At 32.0% G+C, this 23,646-nt stretch overlaps 1 protein-coding gene across 6 annotated transcripts in view; it reads left to right on the top strand.

The window, feature by feature from the left end:
* The window catches only part of GRIK2 (glutamate ionotropic receptor kainate type subunit 2), a 641,615-nt gene extending 622,258 nt beyond the window's left edge, over positions 1 to 19,357 (top strand). For 2 of the 6 annotated variants that reach the window (XM_072738083.1, XM_072738084.1), the window contains exons 16-18: positions 4,937 to 5,187; positions 13,319 to 13,405; positions 17,635 to 19,357. In XM_072738083.1, coding sequence (XP_072594184.1) covers positions 4,937 to 5,187; positions 13,319 to 13,366 — 299 coding nt within the window. In that variant the 3' untranslated portion in view covers positions 13,367 to 13,405; positions 17,635 to 19,357. Of the gene's footprint in view, positions 1 to 4,936; positions 5,188 to 13,318; positions 13,406 to 15,140; positions 15,276 to 17,634 lie in introns of all 6 variants that reach the window. The other 4 variants (XM_072738081.1, XM_026002931.2, XR_011997276.1 and 1 more) reach the window with 3 other exon arrangements.
* Positions 19,358 to 23,646: the final 4,289 nt, after the last annotated feature.

The following is a 23,646-nucleotide window of genomic DNA, read 5'->3' on the forward strand; positions in this document are numbered from 1 at the left end:
GCTTATCTGACCGAGCAGTCCTTTAAAAATGAAACATAGATGTACACTTACCAAAAAAAGAAGTCTGTGGGGAAAATCTAGTTTGGGAAATATTGGTGTAATGAGCTTTAGAAAGCAAAGGTAATCTTGTTACTGACCTTTGTAATTGATTAAAGCATACAGAGAAGCCTGATTTGAAAGTAGAGAAAATTTGGCCGGATGGATAGGAGATTGCCAGTATATGGATAATGTGATTTTAGCATATTTCACTAAAGCATGTCAAATATTAGATAACTTGCTGTGCAACCTTTAGAGAAAAACTGTCAATCAGTTTGCCTCCCCAGGAATTAAACATAATGCTGACTTCATTTGTTTTTATCATTTATGTACTATCTGGAAGTTCCAAAATAGAAGGAAATGTTGGTACACACTTAAAATTGCAAGTTTGTGAAGAAAAGGACAATCAAATGTGCAAATCAATAAATTGTGTATCGACTTAGAATCAAGTATATATAATAACATGTGGCTTTCCTATTACAAGTAAGAAATTTAAAATGGTAGGAAGGAAGGCAAGGAGGAAGGGTAGGGAAGAGAGGAGGGTAAGAAAAGAAAAGAAGGGTTGCAGGGAAGAGAAAGGAAGGAAAAGAATGAAAGGACTGAGAGGGCAAGAAGAACAAAAAGAGGCAAATATGAGAGCGGAGGAAAGGCAAAGGAATAGAAGAGCCATAAAGGAAGAAAGAGGAGAGAAGGAAAGGAAGGAAGGAAGGAAGGAAGGAAGGAAGGAAGGAAGGAAGGAAGGAAGGAAGGGGGAATCCATTCAATTTACTAAACCCAGCAAGTTAGCACTGAAATACTCGGTGAGATTTGTATTAATTGTTTATAATAATCATGGTTTATTTTCCTAAGGAGCTTTTAACTGTTGGGAGGGATGTTAATGAAGTTACAATGCTATGAAAATTGTTTCATTTGCTTTTTTTTCCCTTCCTTCCTTCGTTCCTTCCTTCCTTCCTTCCTTCCTTCCTTCCTTCCTTCCTTTTGTAAGCTGCAACATTTTCTATCTGATAAATGGGGTCTTTTGGAAACGTAAAAAATACATTTTTTAAACATAAGAGTCCCTTTCTGTCAGTATGGATTATATGTTTAAATAACCAAAGAAAATCTCATTGTGAGCAGGAAAATAAAAGAACCAATAATCAGAGATTTCCTAGTGAAAACTGAAAGGCTAAATTCAGCTCTAAGAGGTTATTGGCATATCCTGCCTGTTTTTTTTTTCAAAAAATGATTTATTTGCCAATAGTTTAATGTAGAGAGTTTTAGAATGGTTCATGTGTTACCACAAAAAAAAAAAATATCTGGTAACTTTGTGTTGAAACTCTCAGAGTTTTAATAAAAGTGGAGTGAAAGTTATCTACTGTGGATGTTGCAATTTTTCAGATATTTTTGTCTAAACTACTTCTTCATTCATTTATGGCTGTCTGTCCTTTTAGCATTTGAGGATTGACTTTTAGGTACAATAGTATGTGTTATAATAGACAAATTTATCATTTCTTCAGTAGTTCTCTAATCGATCTTAGAGTCCTCTTGTGAAAATACGCACCTTCCTCGGAGGTAGCTTCTCTGGTTGCCACTCAATGCTCCCAGAGTTCCTTGCTTGCCAGCATATAGATTGAAGCTGGGTTGGTGTTTGGGCAAAACGTAAGCTCTATCTATCTAACCAATGGCTGTTCACTTCATTAGAGCTAAGCGCATGGCTGTTCATGTCACAAGGAGAATGAAATATACTTTTGTTCTTTGATCTCAATGTGTCCTTGAGATCTTTCAACTAGATGAAATTTCAGCCCATCTTTGACTTCAACTTGTATCTGTATAGAAATGCTTTCCCAGGAGCATCAAATGATGTACCAAAGAAGTAATGATTTGTCGTTGAATTATTGTTTCTTTAAAACATAATTCCCTGAACTAAATTGATGGCAGGATGACAGGTAAAACATGGCAAGGATTTACTGTCATCAATTATGGTCCCTATATTTTATCTTGTTAAAAAACTCAAAATGAGGTACATTAACTTTGTAGCTTTGATTTAAACCAAATTCCGTTTACACATTACTATATTTATTTTGGAAAACATGTTTGGGGATGTTTGTTTACTAGCAATGGGAAATTTTTGTGTTTACTCTAAGTGCTGGAAATAGGAAGCTCAGCCAAGCAAGAAATCAAGGTGTATCTATCATTTGTTAAAAAGTGAGTTGCTTTTGTTTGTCTGTGCTTTATTTTGAGAATGTAGAGGAGAATATTGTGTTTGAAGATATTAGAATAAACACCCCAGTGCAGTTTAATGGGTATGGCGAGTCAGCAATAAAATAATAGTCTTTGAGTATTGTTCAAGACCATAAATAAACTGACTCAAAATATTTCTTAGCTGGATCAAGAATTTTCCATATTTGAAAGTCTACTTTTCAAGTCACTATCATTCCAAATTTTGCTTACAGTTGTATTTCCAAAAGAGAAGCCACATTTTATATTGGTCACATGTGGCCATTTTCACAAGTGCTGTCAGCACAAAATCTGCTTCAGATGCTATATATTTTAATTAATTTGAAGAACTGAAAATCTGCTTAAAGATTTTTTCCTCAATCAAATATTTATTTTGCAGAGAATATATATGGTTAACCAGAATGGTAATTCAAAGTCAAGATGACCTTGAAGCTGGTGGTAGGTTAGATGCAGTGAATTAATGAAAACTGGATAGCCAAGCACATGGCCTTTAATTTATGGTTTTTATTTTATTTTTTTAAAGATGTTATTTATTTATTCATGAAAGACACAGGGAGAGAGAAGCAGAGACACAAGCAGAGGGAGAAGCAGGCTCCATGCAGGGAGCCTGATGTGGGACTCGATCCTGGGTCTCCAAGATCAGGCCTTGGGCTGAAGGCAGCACTAAACCGCTGAGCCACCCGGGCTGCCCAATTTATGGTTTTTAAATACATGTCAGAGAGACTGAAGGTTTTTACTCTTGCATTATGTTAGGAATACCTCAGTCAGATGTTATTCTCCTCATAATATAAAACATTTGTTGAGAACCTACTATGCGAGAGAATATTGAGAAAAGAGAATTATGTGAGAAAATATTGAGATGATAGATGATAGGACATAGATGATAGATAGATATACATAGATAGATAAATATCATGTATACTAGAGATTTTATAATATATATAGGAAAATAAGTCACATCCTGAAAGGTAATTGATAATAATGCTAATACTAGGTGACCTACGCTGAGTGTCCAGTTAGCGATCAAGGTAGAAGGTAATATGGGCGAGGTTTATCCATTGAGACCTGAAGTGGCTTGAGGGGCAGATTTTAAAGTGAATATTTCATCAGAGTAGCATTTGGACGAGAGCACAGCAAAGAAGCCAAGAAACAAAAATTCTTCTATTACCATAAGGAAGTAACTGTACAATGAAAATAAAATATGAGTTCTAAATATAGGAATGTAACCTCTTTGTAAATGTGAAATATTTATATTTTGAAATAAAATCACTAGTGTTGAATGAAAAAAAAATAAAAAATAATAATAAAAAAAAAGGAATGGAGATGCTCCTTTTAAGGAACACTGGGAAAATGTTGTATAGAAGCAATATACTTACACATTTCTTCTAGGTAAGATTAAAGATTATGTTAAAGAAACAGCTCCCCAGCTGGATTTGGTAGGCCACCCCTCCCACTTTTTCAACAGGTTACTTACTTCCTATGATTCCCCTTCTCTTTCTGCTTTTAGCTTGACTATTCTTGCTAAGAGAATGATGCTGTTAGGTTGTTATATTAAACAAGACAAAATATATAGTGGTGTCCCTTATGAGGCAAAATTCTTGATGAGTTTTTGATTAAAAATTCTTAGCAAAAATAAAGTTTTAGTATAGGCCCCTGTAAGAGTATTTAAGTAAAAAAAAAAAATAGAGGCAATATTGAATACAAACTTAAAGCCTAAAATTAGTATTTTTTGGTAAGCAGAACAACTTATGAATGAGCAGATGCAGAAAAATGGAATGTGCAATATAGTGTTTTAGGGGAGAAGATGAAGCTTTAGATATAGGCTATCTGGGTGGGAAAAAGAGATGACACCAATCCCTTAATATAGGTGTTGAAAGATGCACGTAGTTCAGTAATATTCTATGCTTTTGGGAAACCAATTAGAAGTTACTACTTATCATATAATAGCTAAAACAGATGAATATCTACCCCTGTCAGCCTAAATACTAAATTTCATTTGTATTGTTGCTTCCACTGGAGAGAACATTTTGCCCCAAAGCATAAAATAATAAATAAACTACCAAAAATCCTTACAACATATTACCATGAGGGTTTTTGAAGGATCGAAGTCTGTACAAGCCTGTTATTTCTGTTATTCGGGTTAAATAAAAAATAGAAGTGATACTTATTATTCTCAAAGCATTAGCTACCCTTGAATACAGCTTGTTGATCATGATTGCCTTAAATTATTGCACATAATCCTGGATAACACAATTTTCCCCACAACTTTCCTAAAAATAGAGATTACTAGTTTATCAATGCTCTGTTTCAGTGTGGAATGATTCCTATACACTAGCTAAATATCCTTGCACTCTATCAATATCTTTTTTAGGTTTCTATTTCTGTTTTACTTATTTTCCAATGCTCTGAGTTGCCTGCCTTTTCAAAGCAGACATTTTCTGATTTAAAAACATATTTTATTTTACCCTTCAACGTCAGAAAGGCATTACTTTATGTCGTTACTTACTTATCCCATTATATTTCTCTTCTTTGTCATTTGTCCAGTTGTTTTTCTCTCCTGAAAATAAATATTGGCATATCCTGGTGCATCTGGAAAAAGCTCTGCCCTCCTCTCTTCGTGTTAACCTTTAATTAGAAAACTCTGATTTCCTTGAAATAGTTAACTTACCCTCTCTTTTCTTAGGTTCTCCATATAGAGACAAAATCACCATAGCAATTCTTCAGCTGCAAGAGGAAGGCAAGCTGCACATGATGAAGGAGAAGTGGTGGAGGGGCAATGGTTGTCCAGAGGAGGAGAGCAAAGAGGCCAGTGCCCTGGGGGTTCAAAATATTGGTGGCATCTTCATTGTTCTGGCAGCCGGCTTGGTGCTCTCAGTTTTTGTGGCAGTGGGAGAGTTTTTATACAAATCCAAAAAAAACGCTCAATTGGAAAAGGTAAATGTCACTTTTTTACAATTTAAATCAATTGTTGTTATAATAAAACAAACTATTTTTGATCTTTCCAACCAAGGGTAATGCTTACAACGGTGACCGCTAATTGTCTTCTGCCATTCATTATCTAACAAAGGTTCACAGAAAGAATCATGATCGCCTTTGTGATTTTTAATTTAAAATAATATGTTTAAATTAAAGCCAGCTTCAGAACAAGTGACTATTTCTCCATTTATTGAAGCCTGGAAAAAGAAACCCTTGCTGCTTGAAGTTCATTGCAATTAGTTTGATGGAGAAATACAATTAATGATGGAAGCAAAATTGGAAATTGTAATATGAAGGAAAAAAATACTTATAGATTAAAAGCGTTTTAAAATGTAATCCTGAAGAACAGTTTCAAGTTAGAGGGTAAATGAGATTTTTATTTGAAGACTTTTAGCCCAATAAATTTCTAATTGAAATAAATCTTAAATTGCATTGTGAAAATTACAGTATATTTTCTAAATTAGTGAATGTGTGAAAATATTGTGGTTTCTTTCTTGCCATTTACTGTTTTTCTTAATAAGTCCTTTATTCCTTTGCTCCAGAGTCTTACAAGAATATATATAACCTTCAAAAATATTGAGACTATGGCATTTTTTCTTAGGATTTTAATACATTTAGTCTTTTGTACGAATGTCTTTCTGTTCAATTCCTGAAAAATTTGTGAATCTCATTCAAATTATATATTTCTAGTGCTATAATATCCTCAGTTCTATAAATATGAAGAATATTTATAGAAAAATCTCTCTTTCAGATGATACATGACTTTTTGTGTGTAAATTTATAGCTCTGAACATGAAATATTGCTTTACCATTTTTAAGTCTTCTGGCACCTCATTTACTTTTTGTAGATAAACATCTCTTTTGTTTTTAATTAAAAAAATAGTTTTTGAGGGCTTAATCTTTAGACCCTGTGTTATAGTGGGATTATATTCTCCTTCATATTTAAAAGATTTATAAACTTTCATTGGTAAATATGAAGAGCAAAAATATTAAATTAAAATAATATCATACATTAATGGGTAAATATATTTTCTAATATTCTTTGAACGTCAACACCTTTAAAACTATTTTTTGAAAAACAAAAACATTTTCCTCTGTCTTTGGTAATTTATGTTGCAATTATTATCCTCTCTGAAATCAAAATTTTACATACGGCATTTCTAGATTTTTACTTGATTTTTACTTGACTACAGTATTTAACACTTAGAAATAATGTTTTTATAAATGAGTATTTTCATAGCCTCCTTTTGTCCTTGAGTAAAAGAACCAATTAAAAAGTTTGAAAAATTCAGAAAATCATATGATTTATTTCCCCATAACATTTAGGATGACTATATCTGCTGACTTGGCTAAATCAAATATTTGTCGCACTGGTGTGACTGATGAATACATCTAAATATGCCTTTTATGTTATGATCCTTTCTGTAGTGTCAAAATAAGTTTTGAAATCAAATCCAAAGGACTAATCAAAGACAAAAAACATTAACTCGTCAATTTCGATTTTTTACTATAATTTGGCAATAAAAGTGTCATTTAGTTAGTTAATCCTTAAAATGAGCCCAAAAATTACAGGAGGAATTCAGGTTTTCTATTTGGAACCTCAAGTATTCCATTTGTTATGGTTTTCTTTCATTTATAGCTTAGTATTAAAATAAAACCAATGAATTAATCTCTTGACATATGTGGTATTCCATTGCCCTTGTCTCTTTGTGTTCTAATCAAATGATTTGCCCAGGCCATGTCTTTATGCACAATTAGTCTATAAGCAGTCTGTTGAAAAACAAAACAATGAAACCCCCAAACAAAGAATGTAGGGATTTAATTCTGTAAAAGAATCTTCTTCATACTTACTATAACTAGTTTGGTTGAATTTTCCATGGATCAGTCAGCTCTCTTGAATTTCTATGGACCTGTATGACCTTCTAAACAATCAGGAAAGGGAAATTAATGTACCTTTTTTGACCGAAGCAGATGAAACAAAAGAAACTGTGCTGATATTACACGAACATTATTAGTCACAATCCCCAGTGCTTTCACACCCTGTCTCCACATAGCTTCCATAATGAAATCCAAATTCCCTAGCTTAGCAGATGAGGCACTTCAGGATCTGTGCCTGTCTACCATTAATGTTCATTTTTTTGTTTCTCCCCAATTTGTACCTTTACTCTAGTCAGATTAAATTACTTTCAATTTTCCAAGGTCATTCAGCTTTTTTAAATCCTCTTCCACTTGAGCAAATCTTAACCATTCTTCTACTTGGCAAACTCCCACTAGTTATTTTAGACTAGTATCATTCAAGAGTAAGTATCTACTTGCCTCAGAAGCTTTCCCTAATCAGCAGATATAATGAATGTGGGTACAGGACAGAGCTATTTCCACAAGGTGGTGTTCAGTTTTCATTTCCTATTCCAGTGGGAAAAAAATATGACGTATATATCTTACTTTATCTTTCTTTCTTTCTTTCTTTCTTTCTTTCTTTCTTTCTTTCTTTTTTTCTTTTTTCTTTTTTTACTTAGGTGATTTCAGGTACTGTCATCCTTCCAAAAACATTTCCTACCCCTTTGAGAAATTTGGGAAGGTATTTTGCCCGTTGTAAACCTCATCAATCATTAAGTCTAGATACCTTTTCTCTGTGAAGCCTATGCACATCACTATTCTTCCTTAGCACACTATTTTATTCATATTTGTTGGTTTCTGTGTGGCTGCCTCTCTCCCTACTAGAATCTCAGTTCTTTTGGACAAAGATCTAGTGTTTTTGGTTTATATCTCCCAGGTCTCAAACAGTGCCTGTTGGCATAAAATAGATTGATCTATTTATCATCTATTTATTTATCTATGTCTTTCTATCTTTTAAAATTAATGATGAAATTGATTCTAGGAAACTATTTAGAAAAACATAAAATATATTGTAGGGAATAAAAAAGAACTATAGTTCTATATAGTTCAAAAGAACTGTGTTTATAAAGTAAATACTAATGGATTTATTAGAAATGACCCATTTTATTTATTATTATAAACTAGGTCTTTGACTCAAATATTTTTTAGTTTTCTTGAGGAAATTATTTTATTTAGTTGAGCTATACAGTTTGTTTAACACCTTACTTAATTTATTAAAATTAGCCATAAAATATTCTTAGTTCTTATCACAGATACTCATGAAGACATATAGAAATTCACAGTTTATTTGCATTCATAATTGTGCCTTTAATTACATTTCTTAAATTTTAAAAATAAGGTAAATACTTGTGAAATGATTCATTTACTCCATAATTATTTACTGAGAACTGAACAAAGAACTTAATAAAGTTAATAAGTGTTATTATTACTATTTAAAGATGAAAATAAAATGTCTTATAAGCATATATTTTGTAAAATATTAGTAGAACAAATAGGTCTTGATGGCTATAACTTTTTAATATTTTCAATAATTAGGAGTAGTATAAGGAAGTATCGTTTTTTTTAAAGGAAGGCACGTTAAAACTGAAAATAGAAGAAAATGCTGAAATATATAGACCTTAAAATTTCAAAAACCATAATTGCATTCCTTCCAGATAACCACAAGATGGTGTATTGCAAATTTTATAATATTTCATGGTTTTAATTTTGATGCAAATATTAATGCATCAAAGATACATTGCTTTTCATTTATTTGAAATTTCAAAGTAAATATTTATTTTTCTGGTTTGTCCAAAGTGTAACTTGACCATTTGGAAAGACCTCAAAATGTTTTTCCTTTCTGAATGTATCTGAAAAGTAATTAATCAACAGGTACATTTTCTTCTTGCCTTACATTTTCCCTGATTTAAAAAATGTAAGTACTTAAATTTCATCCAGCAAGAATCAAAAAAAACTGTTATATATCTGAGGCAATTATCAGTAAATTTCAGGTTACATGGATGTGCTTGAAAGGTCCTGTTTCCCCCTCCTAAGTCTTACTGATAACTGAAAAAAGCTACTTAAGAGTTTTGTTTTGTCTGGCAATATTTATGATAATATATCAGTTTTGTAAGCATGACTTAGAAGTGATTGTAATAATTTTAATTAAACTATCTTATGACATAATTATGGTTCAATTCATTTTTAAAATCATTCATTTCTTAAATGTTTTAGTATGTCTTCTTTTGAAAAATATACATAATTTGATTTCCAGCAAGAATAGTAATGTAACTTATACAGTTTAATTTCTGTCTGATTTATATACAGAAATATTTTCATTCCCATGCCATTGAAAATGGATTTGCCTGTAAAAATTGTTTTTACTGAACAGTTTGAACATGAATCTTTCAGTTTCCTGACATGAAAAGACTTAGCAACAAAAATATTCTTTCTTATTACTTATTAACATAATTTAATCAAAATGTCTGAGAAGCAAAAAAAAAAAGATGAATTATCGCTCAGATATTGAATTTGTATTGATTTGAACTACCTTTTAGTATGATTGAAGTATGTTTTAAGAACTACTTGGTATTGTTTTCCAGGTATAGTGCATTTCAGTCAATGTTGTTATTTGTATTATAGAACACTGGTATATTATATTCTAGATAATCTCTAAATAATGATGTTTTTTCCGACATTGAAAGTTAAAAAAAGATTTTAAGGGCACATAGAATGCTCTTCAGTCTATAGTTGAATAACAAATGTAGCGGGAAGCTGTAACTCATGGTAGAAGGACAAGTGAATGAAACAGTGCAATTTGGGGGAATGACAAAGAGAAAATCAGAGTGGTTTAGTTTAATCCTGAGAGATTAAGGATCCTGGGTGAAAGATTATTTACATGGAAAACACTTTTCAAAGCTGGCTGATTCTGTATTTCATGGAACCAGAAGAATGAAAATAGGTTGTCGCCTTCAGAATGCTGAAGAATTTGTTCTATCAGAAGCAATGCTTTTTAAAAGAGGCTATTTATTCCACAAGGCATAAGAATATAAACACTTATAAATCATCAGTAAAGATTTTATTTCAATATTTACCTTTTGCAAATAATGCCTATTAACAAAGCACAGAACAGCTGTGCTTTAGAATTTTAACTACAATTAACTTTTTAGAAGTTAAAAGTTCTAAGTATATTTTCAGTATAATAAAAATTAGCCATAAAGCATGTTGCTATTCAGAAGCTAAAAGTTGCAAACAAACATTGAACATAGTCCATTTTGTATTGTTTTTATGTTACTGCTTTCTCTTAGAGCAGAACATCTCTCAATTACTATCAATGACCCATAAAAGGATTAACTAGATGGCTTTTTAAAATGTTTTTAAATATAGATATAAAATCATACTAAAAATGAGATGCCAATCTTTATTTTATTCTCTAATCTAGTTCCAAATCAGCCAAAGGATTTTTTAAAACATTCATTTATGATAAGTCATCTTCTATTTATGCACATAAATGATGTTTTAAAATTAAGATTGCAGATGGACAGATAATAATTATACTACCTCATTTTTATAAATGACTTTAGAATTTTTAAAGAGTAATATCTCATTTGAATACAAAGTTACCCGGAGAACAGTGCAAATATCATTATCCATATTGTGCATCAGGATAAGTGTATCAAGGGTTAATGGTTAAGTGTTTCCCAAAGTCAAAGATGCCTACTGTACACTATTTAAGCTATATCATATTGCACAAAATCGAGGTAAAATATTTAACTATTTTTCCTGGTAGCTTCTTCCTGAAATTGCATTGATACAATATGTGGAGTAGGAGTTTGAATTAGATAAACAGATTGTGGGCTTTGATCTTATGCACTATCTAGTTATTTCACTTTCCTAGACAATTAAGCATGAGTTTTGGAGTCAAAAAAAAAAAAAGGTTTGGGATCTTTTCTCAAATTTGTTCAACTTTAGATAAAATTACTTAATCTTTCTATATATATGTCTTAAACAAATAAATGGGTTATGAATACATCATAAATGAAATGTTTTTAAAATTAAGATAGTTAATATACATTGGTATTTTGTATGTGTCTGGCATAAAATAAGCAGATATTGCTATAATATATTATTATTATTCATAAAGCTAATACATTTTAACTGCTGGATCTTAAAAAGAGCTTTTCTGGAATTCAACATTAGATATTTGGATGTTATATGTTTTGTTGAAAATTGTATCATAATGACTACTAGCAAGAATGTGATGATAAACATTGCTTTTTCTTAAAATGCATTTCATAGCTGTATTGACTAAAGTGGTGTTGAAGCTTGTCAGACCTTATTCATTGATTTTTCGAGCTTAAGTAGGGGAAGTGTAAAAATGTATAATGATGATTCATTTTTCTCTGTCTCACTGTATTTGCTAAATGCAATATAAAGATATTCAGTAACTGTTTCTGTAAGAGTTAAGGTTTCTGAGAACATTTTAATCTTTGGTTAAGTTTATCATTGTAAAATAACCCCGGCTAAAGCATAGAATGCTTTGTCATTTTATTCATTAAAAAATGTATTTCTTCTTGCCCCATATTTTTTGTCTGATTTATTACTTACTATTCAAAGATTAACATTTATTAAGAACAAAGTCCAGGTAAAAGGCTCCACTGAAATTCGAATCCTTGTTCAGGAGGCAGGCTAATATAATAAAGCATTCATAGAATGATGATCAAGAGAACAACACTCTTCTTTTAGTTCTAATACCGGTTATATGCATAACCTTGGAGAGATGACTTCATGAGTTTGAGTTTCTCTAGCTGTAAAATAAAAGTGATGAAGCAATAAGATCACTACAGAACCTGCATCTAAAACGTCCTGTCTGATAGCTGTGTAGCTAAATAACATTTTTTTTTTCAAAATGAGAGCATCTCTAGAACTGAATATCAAGATCAAAGTTGCTATATGCATTTTTGACATAAGTGCCTTAACTAGTCATTTTCCATCTCTCATTGCTTTACTGTTACATTCATATAGCCTGAGGTCAATTTATACTTCTGATGCATAGCATTACCTCTTTGATATTGTAAAAATCCTGTCAATTACAAAGAGTATAAATCAAAAGGAATATGTCATATTAAATAAGTGTTTATTAAAAATATCACATATTATGTTCTATATACTTTTATTCCATTTTAGTTTTATTTATTTGATTTAGTTATTATCTAATGTGGGATAATTTTATGCAAGGATCACAGTGACTGTTTGGAATTGTCTTTATGACACACAACTTGTAATTCTTGGCCAAATGGCCTATGGCATCAGAAATTAATTAGAAAAGTGCCTGAGAATGGACTGGTTATCCATTATCAGTTAACAAACAATTAAAAGGACAAGCACAAAACAAAACGGTTTAGCTGACATATGCTAGTATGCATTAGAATATTGAGCTGAAAATCTGATTGAAGTACCTTGAAGATGTTTTGGTGGGATTTCAAATAGAAACTATATGTAAAAATGGTTGAAATTATTCTGAATGAATACTGGAGCGTCATTTAGTTTTTATACTATCAAAGAATAGGACAGCAATACACATGAAATAGATTTTCCTCCTTAAAAAATACATACTAAATACAGACTTGATAGTTGTGCATAATATTTTATGACTATTTTGCCTCTGGGTGGTAAATGACTACATTCAACATGAAAGTGACAAGCTTCAGAGTTCAACAATTCAAACTGGTTATTTTTCATAGTTGCTGTTTTTAAAAGAGACATTGCTAAATATAAAGATCTTAACCTAAAATGTAGTTTATGCCAGGTTTCAATGTGGAACATATTTACAACTAGCTTTTTAATTTAAAAAGAAAATCATGAGCTTTGCCAAGTGCTGTCACATCATGCGGTCATATAAACACATCAATAAATTAGAAAGTTAAAGCTATTAAAAATAAATTATTCGACACACCAATAATTATATTTTTGAGAACATTTTTCTGTGGACTATGTTGTCTTATTGTACTCAAAATAAAAATACATCTTTATTGAAAAACAATGTAAAATAGCCAAATTTATACTTTTAAGGTTTCCAGGCCTTCATCATTTCTAGAATTAGAGATGTGTAAATGCAGGTTGCCTCATGAAATATAGTGAATTTTATGAGTTTTACTAATTTAAATGCAATTATACATGCTAACAGCTCAAAGATTTAAATTTTCATTTTCAGGAATCTTCTATTTGGTTAGTGCCACCCTACCATCCAGACACTGTTTAGTAAACTTTTGAAACTTACTAAAAGAGGTTTTTAATAATGGTTAGTATCCTTGTGCCTTTCTTTTTTCTTTTTGTAGTCTGTTATATTAATGTGGAGAAACATTTTTGTTGTTGTTTTCACCCTAAGAAACTAACTTTATTTATTTATATAATTTGTGGTTTTCCTTTCCTAAGGAGAAGTGATTTGAAAAAAAAGCAACATAGCTTCCTTTTTCTTCTTCCCCCCCTGCTCCCTCCCAAGCTCCCTTCTTCCTTCGTTCCTTCCTTCCTTCCTTCGTTCCTTCCTTCCTTCCTTCCTTCCTTTTTTCCTTCCTTCCTTTTTTCCTTCCTTCCTTCCTTCCTTTTTTCCTTCCTTCCTTCCTTCCTTCCTTCCTTCCTTCCTTCCTTCCTTCCCTCTCTATTGCTCTCTCTTTTTCCTTAGTCTTTCTTCTGCCTCTCCTTTCTCCTGTCCTCCTCCTTCTCCTCCTCCTTTTCCTTCTACTTTATTATAAGCCAGGAAACTCCTGTTAACTGCACTTGGGTTTTCCAAAGCCTTATTTCATAGTTCAATAAAAAGACATTTTTTCAAAATTCCAAATATTATATGATGTAGGAAAGACATTGTCTCTTGAATGAATATTAGAACCTTATTTAAAAGTTAGACCTAGTAATTTTTTGGCAACATACAGCACAGAGAATTAACTATAACCCACAAGCATTTTTATAGTTTCAACTTTAAATTCTTATAGATTACAATATGGGATTTGCATTCTAAAGCTTTACAAAAAAAAAAAAAAGTAAAGAACATGTGTTTACCCTGGTGCCACAAGTGAATAGTACTTTATGATATCATTAAATTCTTTAAATTTCCCATGTTGATTTTAAACTCTTGCTCAGATCTAAAGGTTTTCATAGTTTTGTGAAGGATAAGAGATATTCTACTTGTGAAAAGAGAAGCTATGGCCTCACAGTGACTTTATTAGTAACTTAAACTATTTTTTAGGTAAACTTACAGTGATAGATCAAAGGAGAACTGGTAAAATTCGGCTCATCCAGAGGAAAAAAAAAAAGATTAGTAAAATTAGTAATTTGACATTAAATAATCAAAGTTATTGGTTAGTTGATTAAAGGCTGCTTGACTAGAATATTCACTTTCTAATAGCTTTGTAGAATAGATAAAGCCTAAAATGGTAATGGTGGGATTACATGTTTATAATATTCAGAGTTTCCAAATCTATAAATATAATTCTTTTAAGATAGTATAATTCATAAAAGATGAAAGTATTGTGGTTTTTGATTGGTGCAGGTTTTTTACCTACATTTTATATTACTCAGCATTATAAATGTTACATATTATAAAATTGACTAAAAAGAGTTTTATATGCCTTTATTTGTAGTTTGAAGTTAAGTGTAGGGTACTAAGGGCAGTTTACTCTTTAACTTACTAGAAATAAAATTGAGTCATTTTATCTTTGAATAGATATGTATATTTATAAGACTTTTTTCCCAAAGGAAATCAGTTGTTTAGGCTAATCTTTTAGTATGAACAAAAAGTTAAATAATATATATTCCATTTTTTTGGAAACTAATATATTCAAAATGTCTAAAAATTGAGTTTACTAAGAAGAAGGTATGATCAATTGATCAATCATTTAACATATGGGAAATTTATTCATTTTAAGTGAAGACATTTCAAACAATTCAACGTTATTCACATACATTTTAAAGTGTCAATGGCATCAAGTTCTGACCTTGTTATATTATCTAATCAATTCTTCTGTTAAATGTTTCAACAGAGAGCCAAGACTAAGTTACCTCAAGACTATGTATTCTTCCCCCTTTTGGAGTCAGATTTTTCCATTTCTACAGTGTTGTCATCATCACCATCTTCATCATCATTATCATCATGTTCTTAATAAGTACATCTAATAGTAGGTATTAAGCAATGAGAAACACTGTGTCCATATACTGGCTGTCAGGTGTCATATAAATCCTTTAATAGAAATATAATTCATGAACTTCCGAACTGTATAATTTAACACATTATAAATAATGCATGGCAGTAACTGTAGTTAATGGGAAATTCATATGTAGCATTTAATCACCACCCATTATAAGTACTAATAAATTAATATTTTTACTAATTTTATGTTATTAAACAAATACCAAAGTTTTACCTGATTAATCAGATAACTTGTATACATGCATTTACTAGGCTTCTGGAAAAAAAAAACATGTTTTAAGTAATTGAATTAAACATATTGTTAAGTAGGAATTTAAATATTAGGATCATGTGTAGTTACTGTTAAAATCTTGTCAACATTTAAAGAATACATATGTGTTCAGTCAGTGCCATAAGAACTTGATTTCTATTCTGCAATTTAGTGAGAGGGATACATGGGAGACCCAGAGGCCATGTAGAAAAACATGATAATGAGTGCAAAATACTAAAAGGACAAAACCAAAGTGACTGAAAATAATGAGCCTGGTCAATTGGAAAGTGATTTCTGATTAAGTTAAATTGTGAGTTATGTCCTGAGGTAAGGGGTAAAGTTGGATTGATATGAAAGATGAAAGAACTCTGCAGGGTCCCAGAGCAAGGGGAAGCAGAGGAGAAAAACACTGGAGGTCCAAGCAGAGAGCAGTGTGTATAGAGAAAAATGAAATGGGAAGGGTGAATGAGAAGGGGGAATGCTAAATCAGAGAAGTCATGATAGAAAAAAACAGATTTGGATTTTACCTGTTTCTTGGACAAAGAAATGCTATTAATAACTGGTTTAAAAATAGATTTTTCTGGCATCTGTGAGCCTTTGGGGAAGGAATAGCCTAGATAAAGAGTTGGGAAGACCACTAAGGAAACTGTCCAGGAACCCATATGAGAGCAATGAGGATATAGCCAGGAATGGACAAAAAGATACTAAGATGGGGTCAGAAATCACAAAATTGGGTTATCAGGATATCTTGCTGGAGTCTCAGATGTGAGCGGTAGAAAGTGACTTCTCTTTTCTCTGAATCAGTTTCTGTCACAGAGATGCTTACTTTAATTCAAAGTACTAGACACAAAAGTTTATGCATGCAAAATACTTTTTAAAAAAATATAAGACACTTACATGGTATTAAATATTTTTATCCTGTATTCTTTTGAAATTAGCCTAAACTGATAAACAAGAAAGCAGCAACACCTAAAGCAAAAAATAAGTCTTCACATGCAAATTTGATTAGGTTTTTTCACTTTGTTTTCATATCACTATTTGGAATTGTGTAAAGTTTTCATATTTGTCACCATTTTTGGTTGTTGTCCACATTTTTAATTCTTGCACAGAAAGAGCCTAAGCCTCGGCCCATCTGAATTCCAACTGCAATGTGCAACTGGTTCATGAATCTGACCTATATGTAACTAACACACTTGGACTGAATTAAGCTGGGGAAGAAGCCTAATAAAATTTTATTTCACATATATGACTCTGTAATGGGAATTGTGAGGAGTGTGTAATAATGAGCCCCAGACATACAGAATTTCTAGCAAATCTATTGCCAATGAAATGGGAATTCAAAAAAAAAAATATTTGTAGGGTCATTTTTTCTTCATGGGATGAATTATTTGCCAGCTCTCAGTTATCAACCTGTGTTGACCAAAAAAAGTTAATATTTGTTCATGTATTTTTAACGTGCTAGTTTGTCATTTCATGATTAAATCATATTTGTTTGTAATCATCATCAATAGTTTTATAGGCATAATCACGCAAAGGTATAGTGAATACCAGAAATTATTTCCCATGTTTTTATGTCTAAACGTGTGAGCACTATTTTTGTTCTGTTGAGCTGCACAGTGAAGAATCCATGTTTAAAGAAAATTTTCATATTCAATGTTGTGATCTAAAAAGTAGTACATTTCTAATTTGTTTAAAAATCAAGAATGGATTTCTGGTTATTGATTGGTGTAGATGTGTTTGTGTTTAAATTTTAAGGGAGATTTATATTTTATGACATGAATCAGTTTTACATCTGAAAATCTTATTCAACATATATGTATCCGTGCATTCCTTGTTTGCAGTTTATTTCACTATCAGGTGGAGATTTTCTTTAAACTAGCCCACTTTGATAAAATATTTTACTTATCGTGAGTTGTGTGTTAAAAGTACAACAATCAAGTCATAACCTTTGTAATGAAATTTTTCAAACCTTCAAGGTGGCTATGTTGACAAGTCTATTGAAAATGATTTTAATATTATTTCTGGGCAGTTGCAGTTTATCTGTTTTGTAATATTTCATTCTCTGTGTTATTCTTAGAGGTCCTTCTGTAGCGCCATGGTAGAAGAGCTGAGGATGTCCTTGAAGTGCCAGCGTCGGTTAAAACACAAGCCACAGGCCCCCGTTATTGTGAAAACAGAAGAAGTTATCAACATGCACACATTTAACGACAGAAGGTTGCCAGGTAAAGAAACCATGGCATAAAGCTGGGAGGCCAGACACCCAAGCACAAACTGTCGTCTTTTTTCCAAACAATTTAGCGAGAATGTTTCCTGTGGAAATATGCAACCTGTGCAAAATAAAATGAGTTACCTCATGCCGCTGTGTCTATGAACTAGAGACTCTGTGATCTAAGCAGTTGCAATGATCAGACTTGATTTACAAGCATCATGGATCAACCAAGTTACACTGGGTTACACTGTTTATCATGGGTTCCTCCCTTCTTTTGAGTGAATGTTACATGCGCATTTTGTGGCTGGTTTCAAATGCAGTCCAGTAAGAAATTACAGGTTCCTTTTGAAGTCCAACTGTTGCCAGGAGGTGGAGTATCGATGCCCCCAAGGGTAACCAGTAAAAAAAAAAAAAAAAAAGAATCATTAAGAATAAGAATACTTGGAATCAGCAAAAACTGTAGTGAAACAGTACAGTCCTCTGACACCCAGATAATAGAGGTGGTGATGTTACTGGCCCCCAACTACTCAGTATAATGATCATCTGAATAGACGATATGTGTTTCTAGGATGTGAAAAAAATGTAATGCAAAACAAATCTGAATATCATGGCAAGTGGAATATAAAGCAGATATTCATCAGTGTTTTTCTTTCTTTCTTTCTTTTGACAGTCTGTGTCACTGATTGAGATAGAAATGTCAATTACCAAGGCAATAATGTTTTTCTTAAATTGACTAAGGCAGGAGATTTAACATATGACTCTACCAGAACCCTACCTATCCCCTGACACCTTTTCCCCAACCCTGTACCAAGAATAATAATAATAATAAAAAAAGCAACAGTTGGTTCAGAGATTCTGAATTAAAAAGGATGATGTTTTGCAATCTTTGTTTTAAGTTGAAAAAGAGGGCTGAGTATTGATGGTTATGTGGAAGACTGAAGCTTTCATTCTAACATTCAGAGATGTTAACTTAAACCCTCGTTCCTGCTATAAATGAACTTGATGGAGCCTGGGCAGATCCCGGTGAAAGGAGAAAGGGGACTGGTCATCTATAGAAAAGTATGTGTGGAGAACTTTGAAGTGGACTGCGTTTATCAATACAGTCACAATGTTAAATGAACAAAATTCTTGAGCAGTTTTTTTCAAAAAAATGTTCAGGTTTATTTGTGGAAATGCAAGATTTCTATGAAAATAGTTTTTGTATGGAAATTTTTGTAATACTTTTTATCAACAAAATAAGAACATGTGTTCCTGTCAGGGGTGTGATGTCAAGCATGAATGGTAGTGCGTGTGCACCACCAACGTTTGGTGAAAACTATTTTTATCAAGAAAAAAAGGAATCATAGAAGAGAAATATTTTCAAGTTAGATAATATAAAAGCTAGGTGCACTACCACCACTGCTTACCATGCCACACCCCTGGTTTCCACGAGGCTGATAACATACTGTAATGAACAATTGTGTGTAAAATGGTAAAAGACACAGACCTCTTGACAACATTGTGATAACAGTTGAGTGCACACAGTTTGCTGTTTGAATCCAATGCACAAAATTAAAAAAAAATCATTAAAATTATGTCCATTTTACTTTCAGCTTTGACTTTCATTTTTCTCTTGTATGTGTATAAGAATGCACAATATGTTCATTGCATTAAGGGAAGTACACTTCCTGAATCCTTCTAGGTCATCAGTGATGGCCACTTCACAACTGCCTGGAGAAAAGAAGAAAAAGGCTCAGTGATGAACTACACAGATGTAGGAAAAGCTGGACTGGGATAAAACGTAACCTTTCTGTTTAGGGCAGCTTAATGAGAAAAATAACCGTTTTAGAATGAGCAGTCATGGTCTTACCCCTGCTATGAGTGGATATTGACTATATTAATAGAGTTGTGTAAGACTGAATGGTGTTTACCTATATGATATTTGAAGTTCAGCTTGTGTCCAGTTTAAGAATTCCTTTGTGCATCGATAATTCAGTGTAATTCACCAAAGGGAGAGAAGAAGATAGGCTCAATTCTGACAAGTAGAAATGATGTGGTTTAGATGTTAACATCCTAAAAGAATTTGTTTTAAAGCAAAAAAGGTAACCATTTTAATGACAGGTGACCCAAAAAAATATAAATAAATAAAGAGGAAAAAGCTCTGTATTTTATAAACTCATAGAAGTTGCATAATCAAGTTGCTAATATCTGATTAAATGTAATATTAAATGCCCAAGTATTTTCAAAATTTCAAGTGTCAGTTATTTTAAATTAAAATTCATATTTCAATGATAACTTTGTTTTCATATGTAATTGTAGAGAGTTACACAAAACACAACTAAAAGTCTCAGCACTGTTTTTTTTTTTGTTTTTTGTTTTATGTGGTAAATAGCTTCAACATATCTCATAAAAAATATTCAGGTTTTGGATAATACTAAGTTTTCTTGTCAATCAGGTTCTAATCACATTTTAAAGAACTTTTTTTTTTTTTACTTCAATTCTCCAGTATATTAAACTTAATAATAGGCCAGAAATGACAACTTTAACTTTTTTTAAGTGGTCAGGAAATAATTATTTGGATTTTGATAAAATGTGGCAATCATTTTATTCAAGTATTAAATTTAACAATTTTGAAAAGTGTAAAAACATTGCTGTATTTTAACTCTAATGGTAATTTAGAATATATAAACACTGTGTAATTTTTAATTTTTATCCATTTCCTAAAAGTTTCTACATTATTGCCAAAACAGATATTTTCCTACTTATTAGGTACTTATGCATATATGAGATACGATTATTTTTTTTGAGATACTATTCTTAATCTTAATAAAATCTTTATTACTTTCAAAATAATTTCAAACAGTGAAAAAACTGTGTCCTCTCTGCAGGAAGGTAGTATATTGGATAGAGTAAGCAAAATTCTCTAGCAAAATACTTAAATTATAAGAAGGAATGGAAGAGAACTCCTGTTGCAATCAACAGCATAACCTGACAACCTCAGATAATCAATGGAGGTACATATACCACAAATAACTCTAGCCACTATGAAACACGAGGTGGATATACTCACATATGCCATAACTAAATAACCCTAACAGATAAAACTACCAATGATTTATATTTGTGTGTATATGTTTGTGTGTATATATATATATATATACACACATATATATACACACATTGGTATATATATATATATATATACACACACACTGATATATAACATATATCAGCTAACTAACCCTAACAACTATAAGAATAACAAGGAGATATTCACTTATTTACAGATGAACAACTGTAACCACTCTGAGACTACCAAGTGGATATATTTTATCTTACAAATATGTAACTTGGATAAGGCTATTTTATTAATCAAAGTGTTTCTAATATTTTGCAACTCAGTTACATTTTTAATACAAGTTTCTTGTTATTATTGAATAACTATATATACTAAATACTAATGATTTAAAAGTATTTTAGCACATTGATACTTTTTAATATTTGTTTATTATTAAACATGCATACAACTAATTGTATACAATGCACATGTACAACAGAATCATGGCATCTGTTTGTTGTATACACCAAAAGTTGTTCACTGGGAATAATAAGCTGTTCTATATATTCTGTGAGTAGGCTTATTGCCACTTACTTCCAGCTCTGAAATGCAAATGTAAGCAGAGTACTTTCATAGGGAGAAGAGAGCATGCCCAGTTGTTTCAGGAAACAGGGCACAGAATGTACAAGAAGAACTTCATCAGTGTCTGATCAAGGAAAGTAAAGTATGAATAACAATACGGACTAAGCTCATCTGAGAATTATCTTTTCAGGTTTAAAAGATGGTACAATAGCAGTGAGGATTTTGGTCATGACAGTCCTTAATGTATCTATAATTTGAATCACACTGTTCCAATGTGGACTGATGCTTGGCTCTCTGTGTCTGCAGCATAATTATTATTGTGAGTTTCCTCCCTTCTTTTGCCTTCTGTGGATCCCCTTAGTGTCAACTGTATTGAATCTCCTGTTGCCTCTAATGTATGTCCTCTCTTTTCTAGGTTTATCTTTAATTTTGGTGGCTTCTCGAGAATTCCAGGACAGGTCCCATTTTTTTTTTTTGAGATATATCTGAAAAAGGCTGTATATGTCTGAATGCTTTTATTCTAGTCTTATAGATAATTGTTAGTTTTGCTGGGTATAGAGTTCTAAGTTGAAAATAAATTTCTTAGATAAATTTCAAAGTATCCTTTATTTACTTTCTTACTTCTAGGCTACCGTGGAAAAACCTAAAATCATTCAGATCCCTGAAGCTCTGTGATTTTTTAGGCTGTCTCTTTGATTTATTTGATCACTTTATTCCCAGCATCCTGAAATATCCAAGTGACAGGCACATATCTACTGTTATCATTGTGCTGGGCTCTTGCTAATTTTGTCAATTTAGTCACTATTGTCCTTCAGTTTGGGGAAAACTTTCTGAACCATTACTTAGAGAATTTCCTCTTCTCTGCTTTCTGTGTTCACTCTGACAACTTCTCTTAACTTCTTATTTTATGACTCCAATATCTTATATCTCTGAAAACAATAGCAACATAGCAATCCTATGGTATTCCCTTTTTTCTGAAAAGCCCTCCATTTCCTCCCAGTTGCATTGTTTCTGCATTTGGATTTCCATCTTCTATTTTAGGGGTTGTTTTCAAATGTTTGTCTTTAAGTCTTGGCAACCTGTTAATGATTAAGAAAAGGGGACTAAAATCTGAATTGGAAGTTCTACATTCACAGAGGCATGAGGGAGAATACTTATCTAATATGAGCTTTGCCATAGATTAATGGGGCTATTTGTTGATGAGTCCTTCAAAATGTCTCTATCTTCAGATCTTTTCCTCTTGATCCTGTTAGATCCTCATGAAGAGTTTCTTCTAATTTGTTGCTTAGAGATGAAGGCCCTGACTGCCTTTGTTCTGGTAAGCATGGTTTAAGAGATCTTAATATGGAAATCTCTACATTCTGAATTCAGAATGACTAAGGTCACGTAGCCGCCTGTTTCAAATTTAATAATTGGGCTTGAGCTGGAACTGGCATCCTCTGGCCTGGAATACTTCATTTTTTTTCTCTTTTGGGATTAACACAGTATCACTTTGCTGAATTGGTGAGAACGGGATTCCAGAAGTGAAGAAGAGGGAGGGGAATACAGGGATCCACTGTTTCAAAATATATACAGTAAGTCCTCCTTATTGCATTCCCCTCTTCTATTAATAGGTATGAATGTACTTTGTACAGCTGGCTCCTGTGCCTTTAAGAATTCTGAGATACAGTCTGATTGGGTGACAGTGCCTCACATTGCCCACTTCGCATTCTTCTTCTTCTTCTTTTTATAATCAGCTTGGTTAACTACCATTTGTTCATATGCCTGTATCCTTCCAAAATCTTGTTGAAATTTTCACCTCTCTGTTCTCCTTAGTCTTGGAGTTTTATGCATTCAAAAAAAAAAAAAAAACTGTCTACTGTAATTTTTTATAGTTGAGTAAGAAGCAAAATTTGATGCATGCATTCAATCCTTCACTCTTACCTGAAATAAGAACCCTTCCCGTTAAAGAACATGTTATGCAGAAATACAATATAGGAAGCAAACAAAAACTAGAACTGCTCTGGTTCAAATAGAGTGGAAGCAGAGCAGAACTTGCTTTTCTAGTTTTAAGGAACGTAATATTGCTAATGTTTTCTTCTTGCTAAATAATTTTTCTAATTCTGTATGTAAAGGGCATACTTTCATCATAAAAATGAATTTCACAAAATGGAGTCCAAGAATATTTCTGAAATGGAGAATATTTCTATTTTAGTATCTGTCAAATAATGCTAAATTTGGAAGCCAGAGTAATTTATACCCTAAGGGCTTAGGTCTAATTC

This window comes from Vulpes vulpes, chromosome 1 (assembly GCF_048418805.1).
Source record: "Vulpes vulpes isolate BD-2025 chromosome 1, VulVul3, whole genome shotgun sequence".
In the NCBI taxonomy this organism is placed as follows: domain Eukaryota; kingdom Metazoa; phylum Chordata; class Mammalia; order Carnivora; family Canidae; genus Vulpes; species Vulpes vulpes.